The following is a 21,906-nucleotide window of genomic DNA, read 5'->3' on the forward strand; positions in this document are numbered from 1 at the left end:
AGACTTCCTTGGACTCCCCCTTTTTGCTCAGAAAAGGAGGGGGCAGTTTCACAACGGAGGTGGTGGCTGGCAGACAGCAATTAGTTAACCCATCCTTCTGCCTGAATCCTCCTCCTCCTCCCCTCTCTGCCCTCCCAGAACCTGCGGTTAAGAAGTTGCATGAAATCATCAACAGGTTCCTTTAAAAAAAATATGAAAGAAATTGATCATGGGGAGGGAAGGAGGGAGGATTTTAAGCTGAGCCACGTTTTCCTGCTGCATGGGGGCCACAGAAATATATATAAACGAGGCTTAAATGTGCAGAAGGTCCTGTTTGCCAGCTGCTACTCCCACAGCTATCTGATTGCCTTTCCAGCTTCTTAAAAGAGTTGTAACGCCGCCCGTACAATGACCAAACTTCTATGCTGCACGCTGCTGGTAAGTCTTTTCCCTGACAAGGTTGCTTTGGAAAGCACAAAGTAGTAAGGTTATTTCTCTCTGTTTCTTTAAAGCTGTGTTTGCCCCTCTTAAGCCTTTAGTAGGACTTTGATCTGTTGGAGCAAATTTGGGGCAAGCTCCCTTTTGTTTCTAGAAGTAAAGGAAAGGTTTCCCTGGCATTTTCTTTTTAATTTGAAGAAGGAGTATCTTCTGAACCTCATTGTATCTTCACATGATAGGGCTAAAACCATTGCAGGATGCCATTAGCTGGCTGATAGATCATCATTGTAAGTGTGGTTGTAAACTATGGGACAGAAAGTAAAGATCTATGGGATAGAACTGGATAGGTGTGCTTAATTTTAAATGGGTCTGCATGGATCACTATTGAGTGATCTTACCCAACATTAGCTACTCTGTTGGGAAAATATTTTCCAGGGTCTCAAACTGAGATGCTAAGCACAGAACTTTGGTCTTTCTACTGCTTTCTCCTAGTTAAATAACTACAAAACTTTGGGCATTTTCATACCTAGCTGTGTATACAGAGCTTCCAGTGACATTGAAGAGAATAGAAAACTTCCATAGATACTTTAGAAGCAGTAAACGATTATATGCACCATTAAATGCTGCCTATTCTTCAACTTCTTGAGCTGCTCCATTATGGAATTACAATCGGGATCATCATCTACTGAATTTATATCCCACCCTGGGAGAATCAATATCTATAAATGTAATTTATCACAGAATCAGCCCATAGCAAGGATGCCCTGGTGTTATTTTGAAGCTATATATTCAATATATTTCCTTTTGGGGAAAAGGAGGCAAAGGCTGTTTGATGAAATAACTGTGAATGCTTCCTTTATTTCCTGCCAAGTTTGTTTCATGTGTATAACTGGTGAATTAATAATATCTTTCACTGAGTCGGAAGCTTTTCAAAGAATAAAAGTCCTTGAGCTGTGATTTTTATATAGATTAGGTTTGGGTTTTTAAATGGAATTCCATCCGATAAGAAATGTCTTGCTCAAGCCTCATTTCCCCAGTGGTTATAAAGAAAAGCTTTGCGAAGTTGTTTTTATTTTATTCCCTGCCCCATGAAAACATAAGTATGAGATATGGGGGAAAAAGATCCAACTGAACCATATGTGTTGAAATAGCAATAGCAGTTAGACTTATATACCGCTTTACAGCCCTCTCTAAGAGGTTTACAGTGTCAGCATATTGCCCCCGACAATCTGGCTTCTCATTTTAACTGACCTTGGAAGGATGGAAGGCTAGGTCAACCTTGAGCTGGTGAGGATCAAACTGCCAAATTGCAGGCAGTCAGCAGAAGTAGCCGGCAGTACTGCATTCTAACCATTGTGCCGCCAGAGCTCAAATCCTTATGAACACCATACAGGTTTGCAAAGTGTTTCTCAAATTGTCCATTCATGCTAACTGATCAAAGAATATAAAATAATGGGAATATTCCAGCCCAGGTTTAAAACATGTCTACGTTCCATGAAGTTCAAGGATAGTCTAAATCAGGGGTGTCAAACTCACAGCATCATGTCGTCATGTGATATATCGTGACTTTCCCCTTTCTCTAAATTGGAGGTGGGTGTGGCCAGTGCATGACGCATCTGGCCCAAGGGCCATGAATTTGACATCTCTGGTCTAAAGCATCTATGGCAGTGTTTCTCAACCTTGGCCACTTGAAGATGTCCGGACTTCAACTCCCAGAATTCCCCAGCCAGCGAATGCTGGCTGGGGAATTCTGGGTGTTGAAGTCCGGACATCTTCAAGTGGCCAAGGTTGAGAAACACTGATCTATGGGCTTAATTTTTAAAGTTTTAATTTTGGCTGAATCAAGGAAATACAGGCTCCTCTGATTGACTATCTACAACAGGTAGTCCTTGAGTTGTGACCACAATTGAGCTCAACTTTTATGGTGCAAAGTGAAACATTCGTTAAATGACTTTTGCCCCATTTTACCACATTTCTCACCGCAGTTGTTAAGTGAATTCATTGCAGTTGTTCAATTAGGAATAGGTTTTTAACTGAATCTGGCTTCCCCATTGGCTTTGCTTGTCAGAAGGTTCCAGAAGGGATGGCAGGACATGACTCTCACCATCATAAATGTAAACCAATTGCCTAGCAACTGAATTTTGATCGTGTGACCATGGGGATGTTTCAGTGGTCTTAAATGTGGAAAAAATGGTCCATCAGTCACATTTTTCAGTGCTGTTGTAACTTTGAACAGTCACTCAATGAACTGTTGTAAGGTGAGGACTACCTGTACGGTGTATTAAGTTTTAGCACCCTGGCAATCTTAAACAGTTGCAACAGCTTTCTCTAGTTTTGTTTCATTGCCTTTATGAAACGTAGGTTTCACAGAATAGAAGGCATCCATCCCCTTTGGTTTCTCATCAGGTTTTAATTAAGTCAGCCAGGTGCTGCCACCTGCTGAAGATACTGAGCAATAGGAAGTGATGTTAGAAGCAACATAGAGTAGCTTTAATCATCCAATGCGATTCTGTTCCAGTTTAAAAGAAGATGGCTTAATGTTTATCTCGCTGTTTCAGTGAAACTCTCCTTTGGGTTGAGCCCAGGTTGGTACATTCACAGTCATCTTGGTTTGGATCTTCAAAAAAGAATCAAACAATTCCCTCTGTTAATGCAATTTAGAATTGCATTGGCCAAAAAAGCCCTAAATTGCATTGACAGAGGGATACAATCAAGATCAAGTGAGGTACTTATTCCACTTTATAAAGTCTTTGTAAGACTACACCTAGAGCACTGCATCCAGTTTTGGTCACCACACTATAAAAAAGATGTTGAGACTCCAGAAAGAGTGCAGAGAAGAGGATGATTCCATGATTTGGTGGCCTTCGTTTGCTTTTAAGAGCGTTGAAAAGAGAAGAAACTAGAACCGATTAATTGTTTATTAGTTATTGGCTCTAATAGCTGAACTGAATCTCTATCACCAGGACAAGTTATCTTCCTGAATATTAGACCCCCCAAAAAATAGTGGTTTGGGGATAATCAAGTTTATGTCCTGCTGGTGAGCTTCCATTTGTTGGCTGCAGCCAGAAGTAGAATGAGAGGCAGACTAGATTTTTGCCTGGAGGCAATTACAATGTTCTTACATAATGTAGAAAAGCGAATGCCAGAATTTACAAATTTGCCTTGGCACTGGCCCAGCCCTTGGCAGCTGCCATCAAAGAAAAACTAGGTTTCAGGATGTGTTTGTAATTTCAAACAGAGGATGCTTTATCTGTTTTAGTAACTTTGAGCGTTCCTCTGCGGTCTGGGTGAAAAACCCAAAACCGAAGCATATAATCAATTTTGAAAAAACTAGTTTTTTTATTTTAAAAAAAATAAAAATCACAAGGCTGTGATTGAAAGAGGGAAAAAAAGATAACTTGAAGGAATATGGGCTCTGCTGGTCACTGCCATCCAATCTGTATTTATTTCACAAGAGTGGAGCGGTGACATTGGCTTTCATTTGAAGATCAGGGGGGAAACTTGCGAAAGTTCAGAATTCAATTAATAAAATGTAATTTTCCAAAACATCTTCGGGCGAAGCCCCAAAAGGATAGAAGTCAAGTCTCCTTTGAACTGAATTGTCATTCATCTTATTTTGATGATAACGGTACAGATGTAATTGCCCTTAGCTTTATTATTTGAATACTAGACCCTATTTAACAAAATGAAATTCAATGTAGAAAAAAAGTAAGGTGTTACACTTAGGCAGGAAAAAGCAAAGGTACGAGTGCAGACTAGATGAAATTTGCTCAACAGCAGTAACTGTGAGAGGGATCTCACAGTCCTAGTGGACAATCACTTAAATATGTGCTAGCAAGGGTGTGGCAGCAGCCAAAAAAGTCAATGCAATCCTAGGCTGCATTAACAAGAGGGACAGAATCAAGATCATGAAAAGGGATACTATATAATGCCTTGGTAAGACCACACATGGAATACAGTTTTGATCACCGCAATATAAAAAAAAAGATATTGAAACACTGGAAAGAGTGCAGAGAAGAGAGACGAAAATGATTGGGAGGGGGCTGAAGGTTAAAACACATGAAGAACAGTTGCAGGAATTGGGTATGTCCAGTGAAAAGAAGAACTAGGGGTGACATAATAGCAGTGTTCCAATATTTGAGGGGCTGCCACAAAGAAGAGGGAGTGAACCTATTTCCACCAGAAGCAATGGATAGCAATAGATGGCAAGACAAGAAGCAATGGATAGAAACTGAACAAAGACAAAAACAATCTGGAACTAAGGAGAAATTAAATTAAGAACAATCAGCCAGTGGAACAACTTGCTTTCAGAAGTTGTGGGTGCTCCAACACTGGAGGCTTTTAAGAAGGGATTGGACAACTATTTGTCTAAAATAGTATAGGATCTCCTACTTGAGTGTGGGGTTGGACTAGAAGACCTTCAAGGTCCCTTCCAACTCTGCTAGTCTGTATTCTATTCTGATATCTATCTATCTATCTATCTATCTATCTATCTATCTATCTATCTATCTATCTATCTATCTATCTATCTATCTATCTATCTATCTATCATCTATCTATCTATGAATAGATCAAGTCTACTTAGCTTCTTAATCCAGAGAAGGTTTTCTAAAAAGAAAATAATAACTCTTTGTATAATACTGGCGTGTTTTTAACATTTTGGGAGATAACATCTGTAGTTTTAATTAGATATATTATGGCAAATTTTCAGGCTAACTAATACAATGGAAGGTTACTGTAAATGACAATTGGTTCAAGTTGACAGGCAGAGATGATAAAATTTGTCATAATGGTCTTTGACAAATATCTGAGATCTTACTTAGTACTGGTAGTCAATATTTTCTAGTAACTTGCCACTTGTAGGACCCCAGTTTCCCTGTGATAAATCTTTTTATTTTTATTTTATTCTTTTATTTTTAACATATTATGATGTTGGTTTCAAAATATGGTTTATAATTTAATTCAATGTGTTAATCCAACCAAATCGTAGTTATAAAGGATGACTTAGTACTCGAGGGCACCATCAACGTATTGCAATACTACTACTACTACTACTACTACTACTACTACTACTACTAATAATAATAATAATAATAATAATAATAATAATAATAATATAAAGTTTAACAATGTTTTTATTTTATTTCATTAGTTATTGGACCTCTCAGTCAAGTGGACAATCCAGGAAACTCTTCCCCCAAAGTATCTCCATTATGATCCTATCACCTCCCGCCAGCTGATGTGTGACCAATGTCCTCCAGGAACCTATGTCAAACAGCATTGTACAGCCACAGCGAAGACGGAATGTGCTCTTTGTCCAGATCAAACTTATACAGATGAATGGAACGATAATGAAGAATGTCACTACTGCAATGTGGTATGCAAGGAACTGCAATACGAAAAGATGAAATGCACCAGCACTGGAAACCGTGTCTGTGAGTGTGTAGAAGGACGGTACCTCAACATTGAATTCTGTTCGAAGCACACAGCATGTCCTCCTGGATTTGGCGTTGTTCAGAAAGGTAGGTATCTTCTTCTTTTGAAGAGATGATTTCAAGATTGCTCAACCATCAAAAGCTGTTTCAGGGTCACTTAGGGTGAGTAAAATAATAATAATAATAATCTCTTCCGGGCAAGAACATGGAAAAGTTACTGCTCCAAGCCAGCCAGGTGTTATGATAAAAGAGTAAACAGTGGTTTAATCCTATCCTAAAAATTAAAAAAAAAACCCATAGACTGATTTAATTGAAGCAGAATTTATTGAAGAGACGTTATGCTAGAATGGCTAGTAATCGGAGTGAGGGTCACGCTCAGCAAATAATCACACGGGATGAACAAATATATTAACTGCATTTGATTTAGGGATGGGATTCAGCCAGTTCGGCCTGGTTCAAGCAAACTGGATGCTAATTTTACATCTCGTTTGCTGAACCGGTAGTTGCGAGGACTGGCCCTACCCACCTTGCCCCTCCCCTCCCAGGTGTTGCCATGCGGCCCGTTTTAGATGCCAGGTAAATGCGGGGCCCGTACAGAGCAGAGGTGGGTTGCTGCCAGTTTTACTATCAGTTCTCAACTCGTGTGCACATGCGCAGAACAATTTACAGTGAATTGCGCATGCACAGTCACTAAAAACCAAAATGATGGCGACCCAGCACCGGTGAGGGAACTGGTTCGGGGGCGTGGCAAGCCTGGGTCGCTGCCAGTTCTGCGACCCAAACCTGAATTCCACTACCAGTTTGGCCGAACTTGAAGCAACCCACCTCTGGCAGAGAGGCTCTGGGAGGGTGAAAAACGTGTGGCACGACAAAACTGCGCTCGTCAAAATAGCAGTGATAAAATCGCATCGCTAAAGCCGCGACGTCATCACCGTGCGTCATCACCGCCGCGGCAACAGCGCGGCAACAGAAGGGCGCTTTAAAACGGCGCCGCGGCAGAAAGCCAATTTCAATTAAGGTAAGGGTTAGGATTAGGTTTAGGGGTTTGTTTTAGGGTTTGTTTTAGGGTTAGGGTTAGGGTTAGGGTTAGGGTTAGGTTTAGGGTTAGGTTTAGGGTTAGGTTTAGGGTTAGGTTTAGGGTTAGGTTTAGGGTTAGGTTTAGGGTTAGGTTTAGAGTACTAAGTGCTTGGGAATGCGCGGATTTGCCCTCCGCGATTATGTCATCGCGGTAGGGTCGCATTTTTCCTTAGCGCTTCGAACGTCGCGAATTAGTCTTCGCGCTTATGTCTCCGCGGATAAGGGCTTCGCGGATTTGTGGTGGAACCGAAAAACGGGCTTGGTGGAAATTCTGGAAGTCCAGAAATGGACCCATTTCTGGCCTCCAGAGGGCCTCTGGAGCCCATGTTAGGACAAAAATTTCCACGCACCTCTGCTGTGATGCAGGAGGGCCGAATAGGCCCACCATGGCCATGCCCACTCAGTACCCAGGGAGAGAACCGATTGTTAAAACGTTTGAATCCCACCCCTGATTTAATATTATTATATTTTAAATTACAGTATAATTATTCTGTTTCTATTAATCAAAAGAATTGTGTAGTACAAAGAATAAACAAGTTGGCAGCCATGGCAGAAGTCTTTTGGAAATCCAATTAGGAGCCTAATAATTATCCAAGTAATGCCACAAGTTTTAACGTGTCCAGCAACATGAGGATATTATTTAGTTAGATAAGGAAATGTCTGCAAGAAAACAACTAAGCTTCGAGAGCACCAAGGACACACCCTACATTAATATTGGTACAGATAGGAATGAATGAACCAGGATGATGAGGGGACTGGAGACTAAAACATGAAGAATGGTTGCAGGAACTGGGCATGGCTAGTCTAGTGAAGAGAAGGACCAGGGGAGACACGATAGCAGTCTTCCAATATTTGAGAGGCTCCCACAGAGAAGAGGGGATCAAGCTATTTTCCAAAGCACCCGAAGACCAGATAAGGAATAATGGATGGAAACCGAACAAGGATAGATTGAACTTGGAAATAAGGAGAAATTTTCTGATGGTGAGAACAATCAACCAATGGAACAGAAGTTGCCTTCAGAAGTTGTGGGAGCCTCATCACTGGAGGCTTTCAAGAAGAGATTGGACTGCCATTTGTCAGAAATGGTGTAGGGTCTCATGCTTGGGTGGGTGGGTGGGTATTGGACCAGAAGACCTACAAAGTCCCTTCCAACTCTGTTAATCTGTATCTGTAATAATTTAAAGCCATCTGAGCAGGAGATACGATCAGAGGAAAGCAATGCCATGAAACCAACATCAAAAAAGAAGTTACTAGGACCTACTTAAGTAATGGTTAGATGCAAGTATGAAAACGCTCTTACTAAGCTTACTATTTTTGCCATCTGCTTGGAACTGTAAAAACAAACATCCACCTGGCTTTGAACACTTCCTAAATAAGCCTGCTCAAATGAACATGATGGATGGTATATTTCTTGTGAGAACTTGCAAGAACCATCTTCTCGGACTGTAACCAAAAGAATGTTGCTGGCAGCCGAACAAAATATTCTTGTATGATAATGACTAATCTAACGGTGGTTGCAAATTGCGTTCCACTGAGTAACATGATGGAGTGCCCTCTTTCATGGGAACATTATCTGAGATGCAATATTTATGGGTGATAACTAATAAAAATTTCCATTGGGAAGAAGGTGATTCCAGAGCCTTGTGTGCCTCAGCAAACAGTAGAAATGTTAATTGATATAGCACTAGGAGAATAATTATAACAATATTAGAGCAGCGGTGGGTTTCAAATCGTTTTAGAACCTCTTCTGTAGGTGTGGCCTGCTTTGTGGGAGTGGCAGCTTGACAGCTTTAAGACTTGTGGACTTCAACTCCCAGAATTCCTCCTCCAGTCATGTTGGCTCAGGAACTCTGGCATTGAAGTGTGCAAGTCTTAAAGCTGTCACGTTACAAGACCGGGTGGGAGTGGCTTGCCAGCCATGTGACTGGGTGGGCGTGGCCAACTTGTAAAATGTGGTGAAACTCACTTAACAACGTTGTTGCTTAGCAACCAAAATGTTGGCTCAGAAACTCTGGCATTTGAAGCACGCAGGTCTTAAAGCTGTCAGGTTACAAGACCCTTGCACCCCTAACCCTTTAGGAAAAAAAAACCAGGGGTGTTCAAACTTGACAGCTTTAAGACTTGTGGACTTCAACTCCCAGAATTCCTCCTCTCACTCTTCATCTTGATGATGTGTGGATGGGCGGGGGGAGGGAGCTGGAACCGGTTTTAAACGGCACTGTAGATTTGTGGAACCTTTTCTATAGAAGAGGTTAGAACTGGCAGGAACCCACCCCTGTATTAGGGTATCAATGAAACCCATAAAAAGCCCTAGGGATTGCACAAAATTAAACCACCTTCAGTTTTTAGCTCTTGTGGGTGAGAACTAAACTGTGTCTCAATTTATGTTTCATAGCACCTAAAAAGCCTAAAAGATTGAAAGAAATGGCACCTATGAAATCTGCAACAATACTTTGCCACAGCGTCTGCTTCTCTGCATAATAATGTTTATGATGATAATATTTTCCACTGCAAGTTCCATATGAACATAGTGACTATAACAGCCTTCATTCTCACCTCCAAGTTTAATTTACTTTTGAAAATATTTTAATTTAAAAGAGAGCACACACAAAACAATTGCTCTAAAAACAACCTGATTATCCTGGGGGGGAAAAAAACCAGTATATAGTATTTGACGTGTTAGTTTTCACTATCTTATTTTTTCTTGGAAAATTTCATAGTTATCTAGTCACTGAAAGTAGAATCAATATATAACCTTTACAGAGTTACTTTAACAAATTATGACTTGCCTTTAAAAGTCATTTAGTGTTTCCAAGTACATAACTTATCTAATTCTGTCCTTTGGTCAAAGATAATAGTAGTAATAGTAATAATTGTAGTAGTAGTAGTAGTAGTAGTAGTAATAATAATAACAACAACAACAGCAGCAGGAAGCTGCAATAAGATACATCAACAAATTGCAGCTTCCTGCCATAACACCAGCAGAACTGCAAAAAACTGGGCTACTTGAAACACTGTATATTTTAGGAAGGTACTTGGTTGATACCTAGGATGAAGAAATCGTGTGTTGTCACAATAGTAATTGGAGCCCTTGGAGCAATACCTAAAGGGCTACCTCGCTATTTGGAAATTCTAAATTTATAGGACTTGAACATTCTGATTCTACAAAAAACCACCCTACTTGGAACAGCTTATATACTCCGACTTACCTTAACAGTTCCTAGGTCCTTGGTTAGGACTCGAGCTGTTGAGCTACCAACCAGCCCCAAAGGCTGTGAATCTCACCAAAGATTAATTACATAATAATAATAATAACAACAACAATATATATTTTAAGAAGGTATTTGGTTGATACCTAGGACGCTGGCAGCGACCTGTATCAACCATTAGCACCAGTCAATGGTATTTGTGATGCATTTTTGAATGTTCGGTTGACCGAGTTTCATGTTTAATGAATAAAAGAAATAATAACAATAACAATTGCAATAGTAAATAATACTTCTACCTCATTCTTAGCAAGGATAAGTATAAAATGTATAAAAATTAACCTATAGATACAGTATGTATGCAAGATGGTTTGGAAAAAAAAGTAACCATTTTCTTATTACACAAACGGAAATTTGCTCAGAAGAAGCTTAAATCTGTCTGATCAAGTTGGAAGCCCCAAAGCCATCCATGAAAGAGTGACCATGAATGATAAAACACCAGCTGGTTGATAAACCCTTTTCTGGTTCCAAATTGCGTAAGAGATTAGGGTTATTAAGCATCAACAGGCTATAATGTAGGGTTGACTTGCTCCATAAAACTCACACAGGAATAATTTTAAAAGCCAGCTTCAAAATAAGTAATATTTGTTGTCTGCCGAATGACACAATCGAATTGATTTCAGTGTCCAGAATAAAAAGGAGATAATTCATTAAAAGTGTTTAGGAACTGTTTTATCAGTGGTGTTAGCTGTGGGAACAAAAGCACCAGTTTCTTCATCAGCTCTTCTAACAGCTGCTATTCTCTTTTTATTTGACAACAGGAATGGGTAATAACAACCTGCCGTTTTGAATTTCCCACAGTTCCATCAACTTTCTGACATAAGGTGGTAGAATATTAAAATAACACCCTCTTTTTTGGCATGTTACTTCCTATCAGTACTCTGAAGGCACATTATGGCTCAGCAGGTATTCTGGCTCATTTAGGAGAAATGCAAAATGTGGATAATTAGGAAATTATCAAACCAGGGATCTGTGTTAGTTCATTGTCTCAAGCCAGCCAGAGACAAGATACTGATGCTAATTTTATCCTTGGGATGGGGATGGGAATCCGCTGATCAACTACAGTTTTGGAATTTAGGAGTTAGGTGGACTATTCAGTAACCCAGGAGTGTCAAACTCAAGGTCCATGGGTTGAATCAGACCACAGAGTGCTTAAATCTGGTCTGCGAAGCTACCCTGGAAACAATGAAGGACCTGCCCACCTGTGCTTCTGCTAGCGAAAACGGAGCTCAGGAGAGCCACATGCGGCCCTCCCAAACTCTGTTTTCAACCGCGACAGCCTTCTGCAGCCCTCTGCCAGTGAAAATGGAACTCAGGGGGCCACGCGGAGGGCTGCAGGAGGCTGTCATGATTGAAAATGGAGCACGGGAGGGCTGCACGCAGCCCCACCGACCTATGTATTTTCTGGCAGAGGGCTGCAGGAGGCCATTGCAGCCGAAAACGGATGTTGAGCTGGCCACATTCACCCTGGTCACACCCACCTGGCTCCCTAAGGTCCAACACAACCCTGTTGCGGCCCTCAATGAAATTGAGTTTGATACTCCTGCAGTAACCATTCAGCATCATCTGAATTTCTTCTTCTTCCTCTTCCTCCCTCTCTTCTCCCCCTCCCTCCTCTTCCTCCCACATCCTTCCTCCTCTTCCCCAAAAGTTATTTGATGAGAATATGTGGCAGTGTGGCACCTGTCTCCCAGTTTTTAAAGAAGCATGCTTTTTCTCAGGATCATGTGGAAGCTGTATAAGACAACTGGGAAATCATTGGAAAAGATGCAGTTGCTTTAATTAGTTGCACTTCTGATTTTATATAAGCTCCTATTTTCCCAAGTATCTTTTCCTAATCATTGTTGAAGTGCCTAATGTTTATGATAGATGATACAGACAGTCAGACAGACAGACACACAAACACACACACACACACACACCAAAGGTGGTATTCAGCAGGTTCTAACCAGTTATGGAGAACCGGTAGCAGAAAGTTGGAGTAGTTCAGAGAACCAACCAGTAAATACCACCACTGACTGGCCCCGCCCGCATCTATTCTTTGCCTCCCGAGTCCCAGCTGATAGGGAGGAAATGGGGATTTTGCAGTATCCTTCCCCTGCCACTCCCACCAAGCCATGCCCACCAAGCCATACAACGCCCATCAAGGCACGACCACAGAACCGATAGTACATATGGGTGTGTGTGTGTGAGAGAGAGAGAGAGAGAGAGACAGAGAGAGACAGAGAGAGACAGAGAGACAGAATGAATGAATGAATGAATGAATGAATGAATGAATGATAGATAGATAGATAGATAGATAGATAGATAGATAGATAGATAGATAGATAGATAGAGTTTCTGGTTGAGTCAGACTACTTTTGAATGAATCTTCCATTTGGCTGAATGTTTCATTTAAAAGCTAGGTAGGTGAAAAATAGTATCCTTCCTGTAATAGGATTTCTTTGTGCAGTGTTATTGTTTTTCATTTAACCTGGACAAAATACAAATAATATCTTCCGTCATCTTCTGAAGTGAAATAGCTCCTTTCTCTGGGGAGGTTTCTGAATTTTTTTTTTTTTTTTTTTTTTTACAAAACCAAAAGATCAGGGCGAGATTTAAAACAATCTACCAAAATATGCCGCGTGGCAGTTTTTCCTCTTTCAAAGAATATCAGATGGTTTTTCATTTCTGTCCTTGGTGTTGTTGCCATTGTTGAATGAGAAATTCTTGAAGTGTCATAAACAAAGTGATTGATAAATGTTTTTTTTTATTAAAAAAATCACCTCTTCCCTTTTCTGCAGGTACCCCTGAAAGCGACACCGTTTGCGCGAGATGTCCAGAAGGATATTTCTCTAGTGATAGATCATCCAAAGCTGCTTGTCAAATGCACACTAACTGCAGCGCCCTGAGTCTCAAATTGGTCCAGAAGGGGGACTCCACACATGACAATGTGTGCCAGGGAGAAGACAGTAACAGATTGGATCAGTCATGTGGAATCGGTGTGTATATAATCCAAAAAAGGAAAATACAGGTACTCCTCGAGTTACGACCACAATGGAGCCCAACATTTATGTTGCTAAGTGAAACATTTGCTATACGTGAGTTTGCCCCCCAATTTACGACTTTCCTTGCCACGGTTGTTAAGTGAATCATTGCATTGGTTAAGTTAGTAACATGGTTGTTAAATGATCCTGGCTTTCCCAGGGACTTTGCTTGTCAGAAGGTCGCAAAAGCTGATCGCATGACCCCCGGGACACTGCAACCGTCATAAATATGAACCAGTTGCTGAGCATCTGAATCTGAATATGGATTGCGTGGCCATGAGGATGCTGCAACGGTTGTAAGTGTGAAAAATAGTCAGAAGTTAACTTTTTTGGGGGTGCCGTTGTAACTTTGAGCCGTCACTAAATGAACTGTTGTAAGCCAAGGGCTACCTGTAATGAAATTCCTCACGGGTTTACAACTGACACACAGTTAGGAACGCAGTGAGAATTTATTTAATTTTGATTTTGTAGATTATACCTACCAGTCTAATATGCAGATTGGAAAATTATTGTCCGGTGGAAGGATTCTCATATAGAAAAGATAGAATGGATTTATTCATTATTGCCTGTGTGGACAGAAGCAAAACCAATGGGTTGAATCAGGGGTGAAATGCTACCAGTTTAGGCCTGTTCACCCAAACTGGTAGTAAAAAATACTTAAAAAGGTAAAAAATATTCCGACGATTGCACAACCAAAAACAGGGTGGGTGGGTTTTTTTTTTCCATTTTTGCTTCCAGCAGGCTTCCCTGAGGCCTGCTAGGCCAAAAACAGGGGGAGGGGGTGCTGAGAAAGACAGAAGGAAAGAAAGACAGAGAGAGAGAGACAGAAAGAAAGAAGAGAGAAAGAAAGAGAAAGAAAGAAAAAGAAAGAAAGGGAGGGAGGGAAAAAGGAGAGGAAGGAAGGACTACAACCTGGCACTAGATGAAGCTTCAGAGGATAATCCAGGGCTGGAAGGGACCTGGAGATCATCTAGTCCAACCCTGCTCCAGCAGGACATTGTTAAAGTGAGTTTCTGCCTCTTGATCCCCCAGTTACATGACCACAGAATCACATGACCCCAACAAGCCAGGCGTACAGAACCGGTAGTTAAAAAAAAAAATAGATTTCACCACTGGATTGAATCAATATGAAAATAGTTTCAGACTAAATATCACGAGGAAATTTCTGACTGTATAATGGGAAGGAATAGAATGTCATATGAACTAGGCAAATACAGGTAGTCCTTGTCTTACAACAGTTCATTTAGTGACCGTTCAAAGCTACAACATCATAGAAAAAAGCAAGTTATGACCATATCTCACACTTACAACCGTTGCAGCATCCCCATGAGCATGTAATCGAAATTCAGATTTTTGGCAACTGGTTCATATTTATGACGGTTGCAGCGTCCCGGGGTCAAAGTCAATGAAGAAGCCAGATTCGCTTAACAACCATGTTACTAACTCAACAACTCCAGTCATTCACTTGGCATTGTGGCAAGAAATGCCTTAAAATGAGGCAAAGTTCATTTGACAACTGTCTCACTTAGCAAGAGAAATTTGGGACTATCCTTTGATTGATGTTTCAGATCAGAATCTGGAATGTCATTTTCAAAGGTATTCTAGTGGATCCTGCCTTCAATGCGTGATTGAACTAAACAGACCTCCAAAATCCTTCCAAATTTATGATTCTATGAAATAAGTAACTATGAAATTGATACAGATCACAAATGCATTTTTTCAATTCAAAATGGTGTTGGCATTTTCTCCATTGTGTTGGCCTCATTGTCTTTGCCTTTAAAAATTTATATATGTTGTATTTGTGCTGATAAATAAATAAAGGGAGACTAGTATAGATCTATTTCAAGCTATTTAGCTCTCATCAGCTAGCCATACCCTTACTGGGATTCAAACCTGGTATGGGTATGGCTAGCTGATGAGAGCTAAATAGCTTAAAATAGATCTATACTAGTCTCCATTTATTTATTTATCAGCACAAATACAACACAAATTGTAACAAAGGCAACAGTAAAAATATTGGGTTTCTGTTTGGATGGTCTCTTATGACCAGCCGATGGACAGAGAATGGAAGTAGTGAACTTCCTCCCATATTTGGGCATACCAGGGGTTGTGACTTTAAATATATATATATGGATTTTTTTTTTTTGTGTGTGTGTATGTTCCAGCATAACTCTAGAATACCTTGAGCAATTTCAATCAAATTTGGTACACAGATTACTTACTCTCTGGAAACAAATACTGTGAGGGTAGGACACCTCTAACACCCCTTGGGGTGTTTGTTCTGTTAAAATACAATCTGTTGTGCCTTAAAATGGCTTCTACTGTACTGCCATAAAATGACTTCTATATTATACAGTGCAGTGGAGTTGCCATGGTAACGGCTTCACAGTACTCCACAAGGGGGCTCCCTCTGGTAAGGGGGAAAATCGAACATTAGAAATTACGTTTGGTCCGGAAATTTCCCCCCTATAAATAAATACCCAGGGTTATCAGCTTTTATCATTATATCAGAACTTTGCACAGCAACACTCTCTGGCTTGTTGCAGCCTGGAATGACACCTTCTCTTTGTTGGAGTTCTCTGTGAATCTTCTGCTGAGCAAATGTAGAGGCTCACTTTCTCCAGGGAAGCAACACAGTGCAGCTGCCCTATTTGAAGTGAGTGTCATCCTGCTTCAAAAGTATATTTTATACACTTTGCCTTCCAAAGGAAGCATTCTGTTAACACTTGCAAAGTGTTAAGTTCAAAACAAAAAATCCCATTCTTTTTCAGTAGGCTCCAATCCCCTGTTGGTCTGCATAGCATTATAGCTTTTAGGGGAAAAAATGTACTGTGCTTTCTCACAGCAGTTTTTGACAGTTGCCCCAAAGGTTAATGTCCTGATTTTAAAGTCAGTATCTGCATGCTTTTAGATGTCACCTTGTGTGAAGAAGCGTTCTTCAGGTTCATCGTGCCCAAAAAGCTATCTTCCACCTGGCTGAGCACCCTCATGGACAGCCTGCCTGGGGTGAAGATCAATCTTGAAAACAGAGAAATAATTAAACAGAAGAGCAGCCTGCAAGATCAGACCTTCCAGCTGCTGAAGCTGTGGAAAGAGCAAAATAAGGACCATCGTACAGTCAAGAATATTGTCCAAGGTACGTACTAAAGAAAAGCAAGGGATTAGGTTTACCAACTGGGCCCGTTTATGTAAAATGTTTGTTCCTGAGTATAGATTAAATCACCACAACAGTCAACGCAATCAGTTGAAGGTGGACATTGTGGTTCTCACCTCACTCATCGGAGCAGCTTTTGAGTACATAAGCCACGTGCCCATGTATCTTTTAGTTAGACGCTGGAGAACTGAGTGTATGAAAGTAGGAGACCAAGTGCAAAGCAACAGATTATTGGGTAGTTTCCCCTTTCTCTTTTCTTCTTTGCTTTTAGTGCTCAGTGGGTTGAGGGGATTTTCTATGGCTGCAGTATCTATAGCAGCCTGGAGCAAGATAAGAACTGTCATTCCTTATCTTTAGCGTTTGAAGTCAGTGGAGGTGACTACAATCCATCTTAAAAGTGCTTTGAAGGTTAGGGTGTTCAAATAAACACCCTTTATTTATTTGAAAATCGGCTTTCCACTTACTCCTAAACATTACATAAAGGTGCCACAGCCACAACTTCCTCCCTGCTATTTCTCCATGAAGTTGCCTTCATCTTTCATCCTTAGTTCAGGAATAAGGTAAAGGTTCCTTCGCACATGTGTGCTAGTCATTTCCGGTGCTAGGGGGTGGTGCTCATCTCCATTTCAAAGCCGAAGAGCCAGCACTGTCTGAAGACGTCTCCGTGGTCATATGGCCGGCATGACTAAACGCCGAAGGCACACAGAGTACTGTTACCTTCCCACCATTTTTCTACTTGCATTTTTACATGCTTTTGAACTGCTAGGTTGGCAGAAGCTGGGACAAGTAACAGGAGCTCACCCTGTTATGCGGCGCTAGGGATTCGAACCGCCGAACTGCCAACCTTCTGATCGACAAGCTTAGTCACGGAGCCACCACATCCCTAGTTCAGGAATAGGACAGGCTAAAGTTATTATTATTTGATTTGATTTGATTTATTGAGCATTTATAGGCCGCCCTTTTCCCTGAGGGGACTCAGGGCGGCTTACAATCACAAAGGGAAAGGGAGTGTAAGGCAGTGCAAAAAGAAATGTGAACAACAAAAAAAAAAAAATTAAACAATAAAACTCAACATTCACTCAACATTTGGGAGGGGCGACAATAGGCTTAGCCCCAGACCTGACGGGCTAGCCAGTTCTTGAGGGCTGTGCGGAAGGCCTGGACGGTGGTGAGGGTACGAATCTCCACGGGGAGATTGTTCCATAGTGTCGGAGCCGCAACAGAGAAGGCTCTCCTCTGGGTAGTCGCCAGTCGGCACTGACTGGCGGATGGAATACGGAGGAGGCCAACTCTATGCGATCTGATTAGATGTGTTGGTGTTAAAATAGTTTCCTCCTTTACTGGGATATCATCTAAAGCAACCTCAAAATGGGTAAAAGCAGTTAAAAGATTGTGATCAGGAGAAAAGGCATTAAAAAGGCAAGATCATGACAAGGGGAAGAGAAAATTTCCTACAGGTATAGAGTTCTAGAGCCAGTTTGATGTTACTGTTTTGTTCTCCCCAGGAGCAACCTCTGTTCCCATGGGATAGAAGGTCACCTAGCCAAAACAATCCTCACTCTATTTATTTGCTCCTCCCCACCCACCTTAAAATGTGGCGAGCCAGAAAACCCCCGTTACATAATAAAGAGCAAAAAAGGAATAAATGAGTATAATAGAGAGCTAAATAAAATGGCTACACATATGTCAAATTGGGGCTTGACAGCTGGTATTGTGCCTAAGGCAGGACTAGAACTCCCAGCCTTCTGGTTTCCAGCCCATGCCGTTAACCATTTCCCAAAATAAATGGGTACAAAATGAAAATTCTTTTAGAGACATCTGGCATTATTCTATCTGTATGGAATCTAATCGACCCGCATGGCATTGTATCCATAAACTCAGATCTCCGCTTTCACTGCTTTTAATTTGTAGGGTAGATTTCAAGAAAGTATTAACAGAAAGAAGGGCTTATGTCCACCAGCATTGTAGCAATGGAGATAGGATCAATCATATTTTTGTGACCTTAATGATGAGAACTAAACAATTTTAATTTTCTTTTCTTTTTTTAGGTATCGATCTTTGTGAAAATAGTGTTTTAAAGCACATTGGCCATCTCAACATCACCCTTGAGCAACTCAATACCCTGATGGAAAATTTGCCAGGGAAAAATGTCGGCAGAGAAGAAATTGAACAGATTTTTGGGATGTGCCAATCCACAGAGCCAATTCTGAAGCTCTTGAATTTGTGGAGGATAAAAAATAAAGACCAAGACACCATCAAGAGTTTGATGTTTGGACTGAAGCATCTGAAATCATACCACTTCCCCAAAACAACAATTCAAGGTTTTCGGAAGGTGGTGAAATTCCTCCACAGCCCCACGATGCATAGATTATACCAGAAGCTTTTCTTAGAAATGCCAGGAAACCAGATCCATTTGGTAAAAATGAGACGTGGGTAGTTTTAAGTTCTCTGATCTTTCATTTGCCACTTGCTGCTAGCAATAATTAAATGGGGGAGGGGAAATGTTTTCCAATATGATAATGCTTATTTATATTTATGTCACAGACTGGGATAGCTTAGACTATTTTATAATTTTTGTTGTTGTTTTGTAACATTAAAATGCTTACCTGGATTCTGACTCCATCCAAGAATTCCAGTGAATTCCATGGACATAGAGAGAAATAATAGCAAAAAAAAAAAAAAAAAGTTTAAAAAAAGCATCCCGATTTGCTATTTATATTAATTTGAAATCTAAATTGTTGCATGTATTTATTACCTTCATTGGCAACTATTTGAGATTAAGTGCTGAAGCAGATGACCACTTGTTATAGAATCATAGGGCTGGAAGGGATCTTGGAGGTCTTCTAGTCCAACCCCCCCCCTGCCCAAGGCAGGAGTCCATCCCAGACAAACCATGCCATTGTTCAAACATTTATAGCCCACTCTGTACTAATGGCCCTAAAACTTTATTTTCCAGCTCTTCAGAGTCTCTAGTGTGGTGTCATTGAAATTCAATATCAAATCAATAAGAGATTTTCTCTTCAATTTCAAGCAAAGAAAAACAAATCCTGCCATGCGTGCAAATGTGCGTTAGGCATCTTAAATGCGACATCCTTCCCCTCTTTATCCCTACTTATATGATATCATGGTGTCGGTGGCCTTTGCTGTCCTAGGCTCATGCAAATGCAAATCCACAATAGAGGAAATGCATAGTTCCATTTGCATAAAGAGGCCAGTGGCCATTCATCCTCTACTATAGGGGTGTCAAACACAAGGCCCATGGGCCAGATCTGGCCCATGGGGTACGTTGATCTGGCCCACGGGGTCGCCCTGGAAACAGCGAGGTTTCTGGATGGAAATGGAGCTCTGTTTTCACTGGCAGAGGGTTGCAGGAAGCCCTGGTAACTGAAAATGAAGCTCAGGAGCCTATTTTTGCAGGCCAAGCGCTCAGGCCATCAAAGGTGCCCTTGACAGGAGTAACATCGAGTTGGCCATGCCCACCACGGCTCACCGAGATCAAACACAACCCTGATGTAGCCCGCCATGAGATCAAATTTGACACCCTTGCTCTACTACCAGAATATTATATCTCAAACCTATCAGCCTAATGATGCATGGAAGGGCCGGGGAATTTAGGAGTTGGAGTCCATGCATCTTAAAGTTGACATCTCAAACATGACAACCTTATAGATGTATGGACTTTGGCTGCCAAGCCCGTCCACACATCTTAAAGTTCACAAGTCCTACGAATTTCTCCACTATGTTGCAAGCTACTCCTTACTTACATCTCTGCCATGAAGCACATATCAGGCTCCAAAACAGGGTCCAGGGTATACATTTTACGCACAAAAGCTTCAAAAAGTACCCCCCCCTTTTTTTGCTTCCCATAACTGATTGCTATAGTTTCAATTCAATAGGTCCAAAATCTCTAAATTCTGGCAGAGTGGCTAGTTCCATAGTTCCCCATTTTTGCTACTGTGGCCTTTAGATGGGCAGAAATTACAGTTCCCAAGATTCCTCGCCTGCCGGTTTCAAATTGGCCAAGCTAAATTGATCTATTTTTCAGTATTCCTACCAGTTCAGCCCCAAATCTCCTGCCTCCTTCACTTCTCTTGAATGAACTTGCGTTACTATAAGGAAACAAAATGTTTTTGCTACCTTCTGCCACCAAGGGAAATCTTTTGTGTGTATGTGTGTGTTAAAAAAAATAAGTAACATATCTTTTTCTCCCTTCAAGCCCCTGATTCATTAATCATTTTTTCTTTTACAAAAAAAAACAAACTCTACCATTTCTTTCCCTCTTTCCAAGTGGCATTGATGTGGATCCATACATTGCAGGCTTGAAGCTTGCTCTAAACAAGCAGTTACAATATTTTTTTTTCTTGCAGGAAAAAAAACATAGTTGTTTTGTTTCCTTTTGCAATTTAATCTTGAATGTATGAAGGAATCTTAAATTTGAATTACAAATAGGTTGCAGAACTTCAGTGATGTCATCAGAACAAACAGGCTGCCTAATCTTTTGCATTGTCTGTTGGCTGACTTCTAAAGTTGATAAAACTTCCAAGTCAAAAGCTTTCTGTATGTTTTCACCCTCCAATTTACAGAGGGGAGATTAATGGAATGTGTACTGTTTATTTTCAAGCTAAAAGGGATGGGGAGATATTTATATGTTGTGTTTTGTAGTAAATCTTTCTGTCATTCTTCCTCTGTGGATTTTTAAAGATTACTTCTTAGGTGAGTCTGTATAGAATGTAGTCTCTTTTGGAAATAATTTCCAGTAAAAGAAAAAAAAAGAAAAGTGTTGCAAGTAGATCGTTAAGAAGCTGTACAATTTGTTTTAGAACATGAGTGTACCCTATTTAAAAGATGAGTTTTCAAGATGGATTTTTGACTTGTGTTTTATAAAGCTATTTTTTTCATTTAAAATCTGTGGCTCGTTGATTCTTTTGTCTCATAGTCCCTAAAAACTCTGTTCTGGCTACTTCAGAAGTCAAAAGGTGGAGGAACCATCATATTACATGATCTCCACACTGTGGAGGTTGAATATGATTTTAGTTCTTCCCACAGCTAAGTATTGATAATCAGGATTTCCAACCATCTGGAGAAGTTTAATCTGATTCAGCAGAATATGTTGTCCATCTCCCTTTTAACTTTTCCTACCTTATAAGAACAACCCCCCCAGTTTTAAAGTTGACAATGCCTTTATAGATATAAAACAGCATTTCTCAACTTAGACAACTTCCAGATAGATATATTTCAGCAATAGCAATATATTGCTATTGCTATTACTAGAAATAATATTTCTAGCAATAGTAATGCTGGATGGGGAATTCGAGAAAGTGACTTTCATATATTTAGGATATGCCCTGTTTGGAAAATACTGGTCTAAAAATATGAAGATACAGAGTTACATTGTACTGACTATGTTCATGTAACATGCTAATCCATGCTTAACTAACTCATGGTTGACTTAATACAACTGTTTGGATTCATACAGCATTAACATTACTGAATGTGTTTACACGATGCATTCAGCTACACATTGGCTACCC

General features: G+C 40.5%; 1 protein-coding gene across 1 annotated transcript; it reads left to right on the top strand.

Annotated features, from left to right (window-relative positions):
* The first annotated feature begins 326 nt into the window (after positions 1–326).
* On the top strand, positions 327–21,280 carry TNFRSF11B (TNF receptor superfamily member 11b). Its single transcript, XM_087706749.1, has 5 exons — positions 327–417; positions 5,570–5,939; positions 12,979–13,176; positions 16,133–16,357; positions 18,424–21,280. The coding sequence occupies exons 1-5, from the start codon at positions 388–390 to the stop codon at positions 18,810–18,812; spliced, it is 1,212 nt and encodes a 403-aa protein (XP_087562875.1). The 5' UTR covers positions 327–387; the 3' UTR covers positions 18,813–21,280.
* Positions 21,281–21,906: the final 626 nt, after the last annotated feature.

This window comes from Thamnophis sirtalis, unplaced genomic scaffold, assembly GCF_051295495.1.
Source record: "Thamnophis sirtalis isolate CommonGarterSnake01/CBP01778 unplaced genomic scaffold, rThaSir2_p1.2 scaffold_2, whole genome shotgun sequence".
Lineage (NCBI taxonomy): Eukaryota > Metazoa > Chordata > Lepidosauria > Squamata > Natricidae > Thamnophis > Thamnophis sirtalis.

What these genes read in the sequence shown, in the direction of transcription:
- TNFRSF11B (XM_087706749.1), top strand. Translation starts at nt 388, where the DNA reads ATGACCAAACTTCTATGCTGCACGCTGCTG. An exon ending in TTCTATGCTGCACGCTGCTG is followed by an intron (nt 418 to 5,569) that starts GTAAGTCTTTTC and finishes TTATTTCATTAG; the next exon opens with TTATTGGACCTCTCAGTCAA. An exon ending in GGATCAGTCATGTGGAATCG is followed by an intron (nt 13,177 to 16,132) that starts GTGTGTATATAA and finishes GCATGCTTTTAG; the next exon opens with ATGTCACCTTGTGTGAAGAA.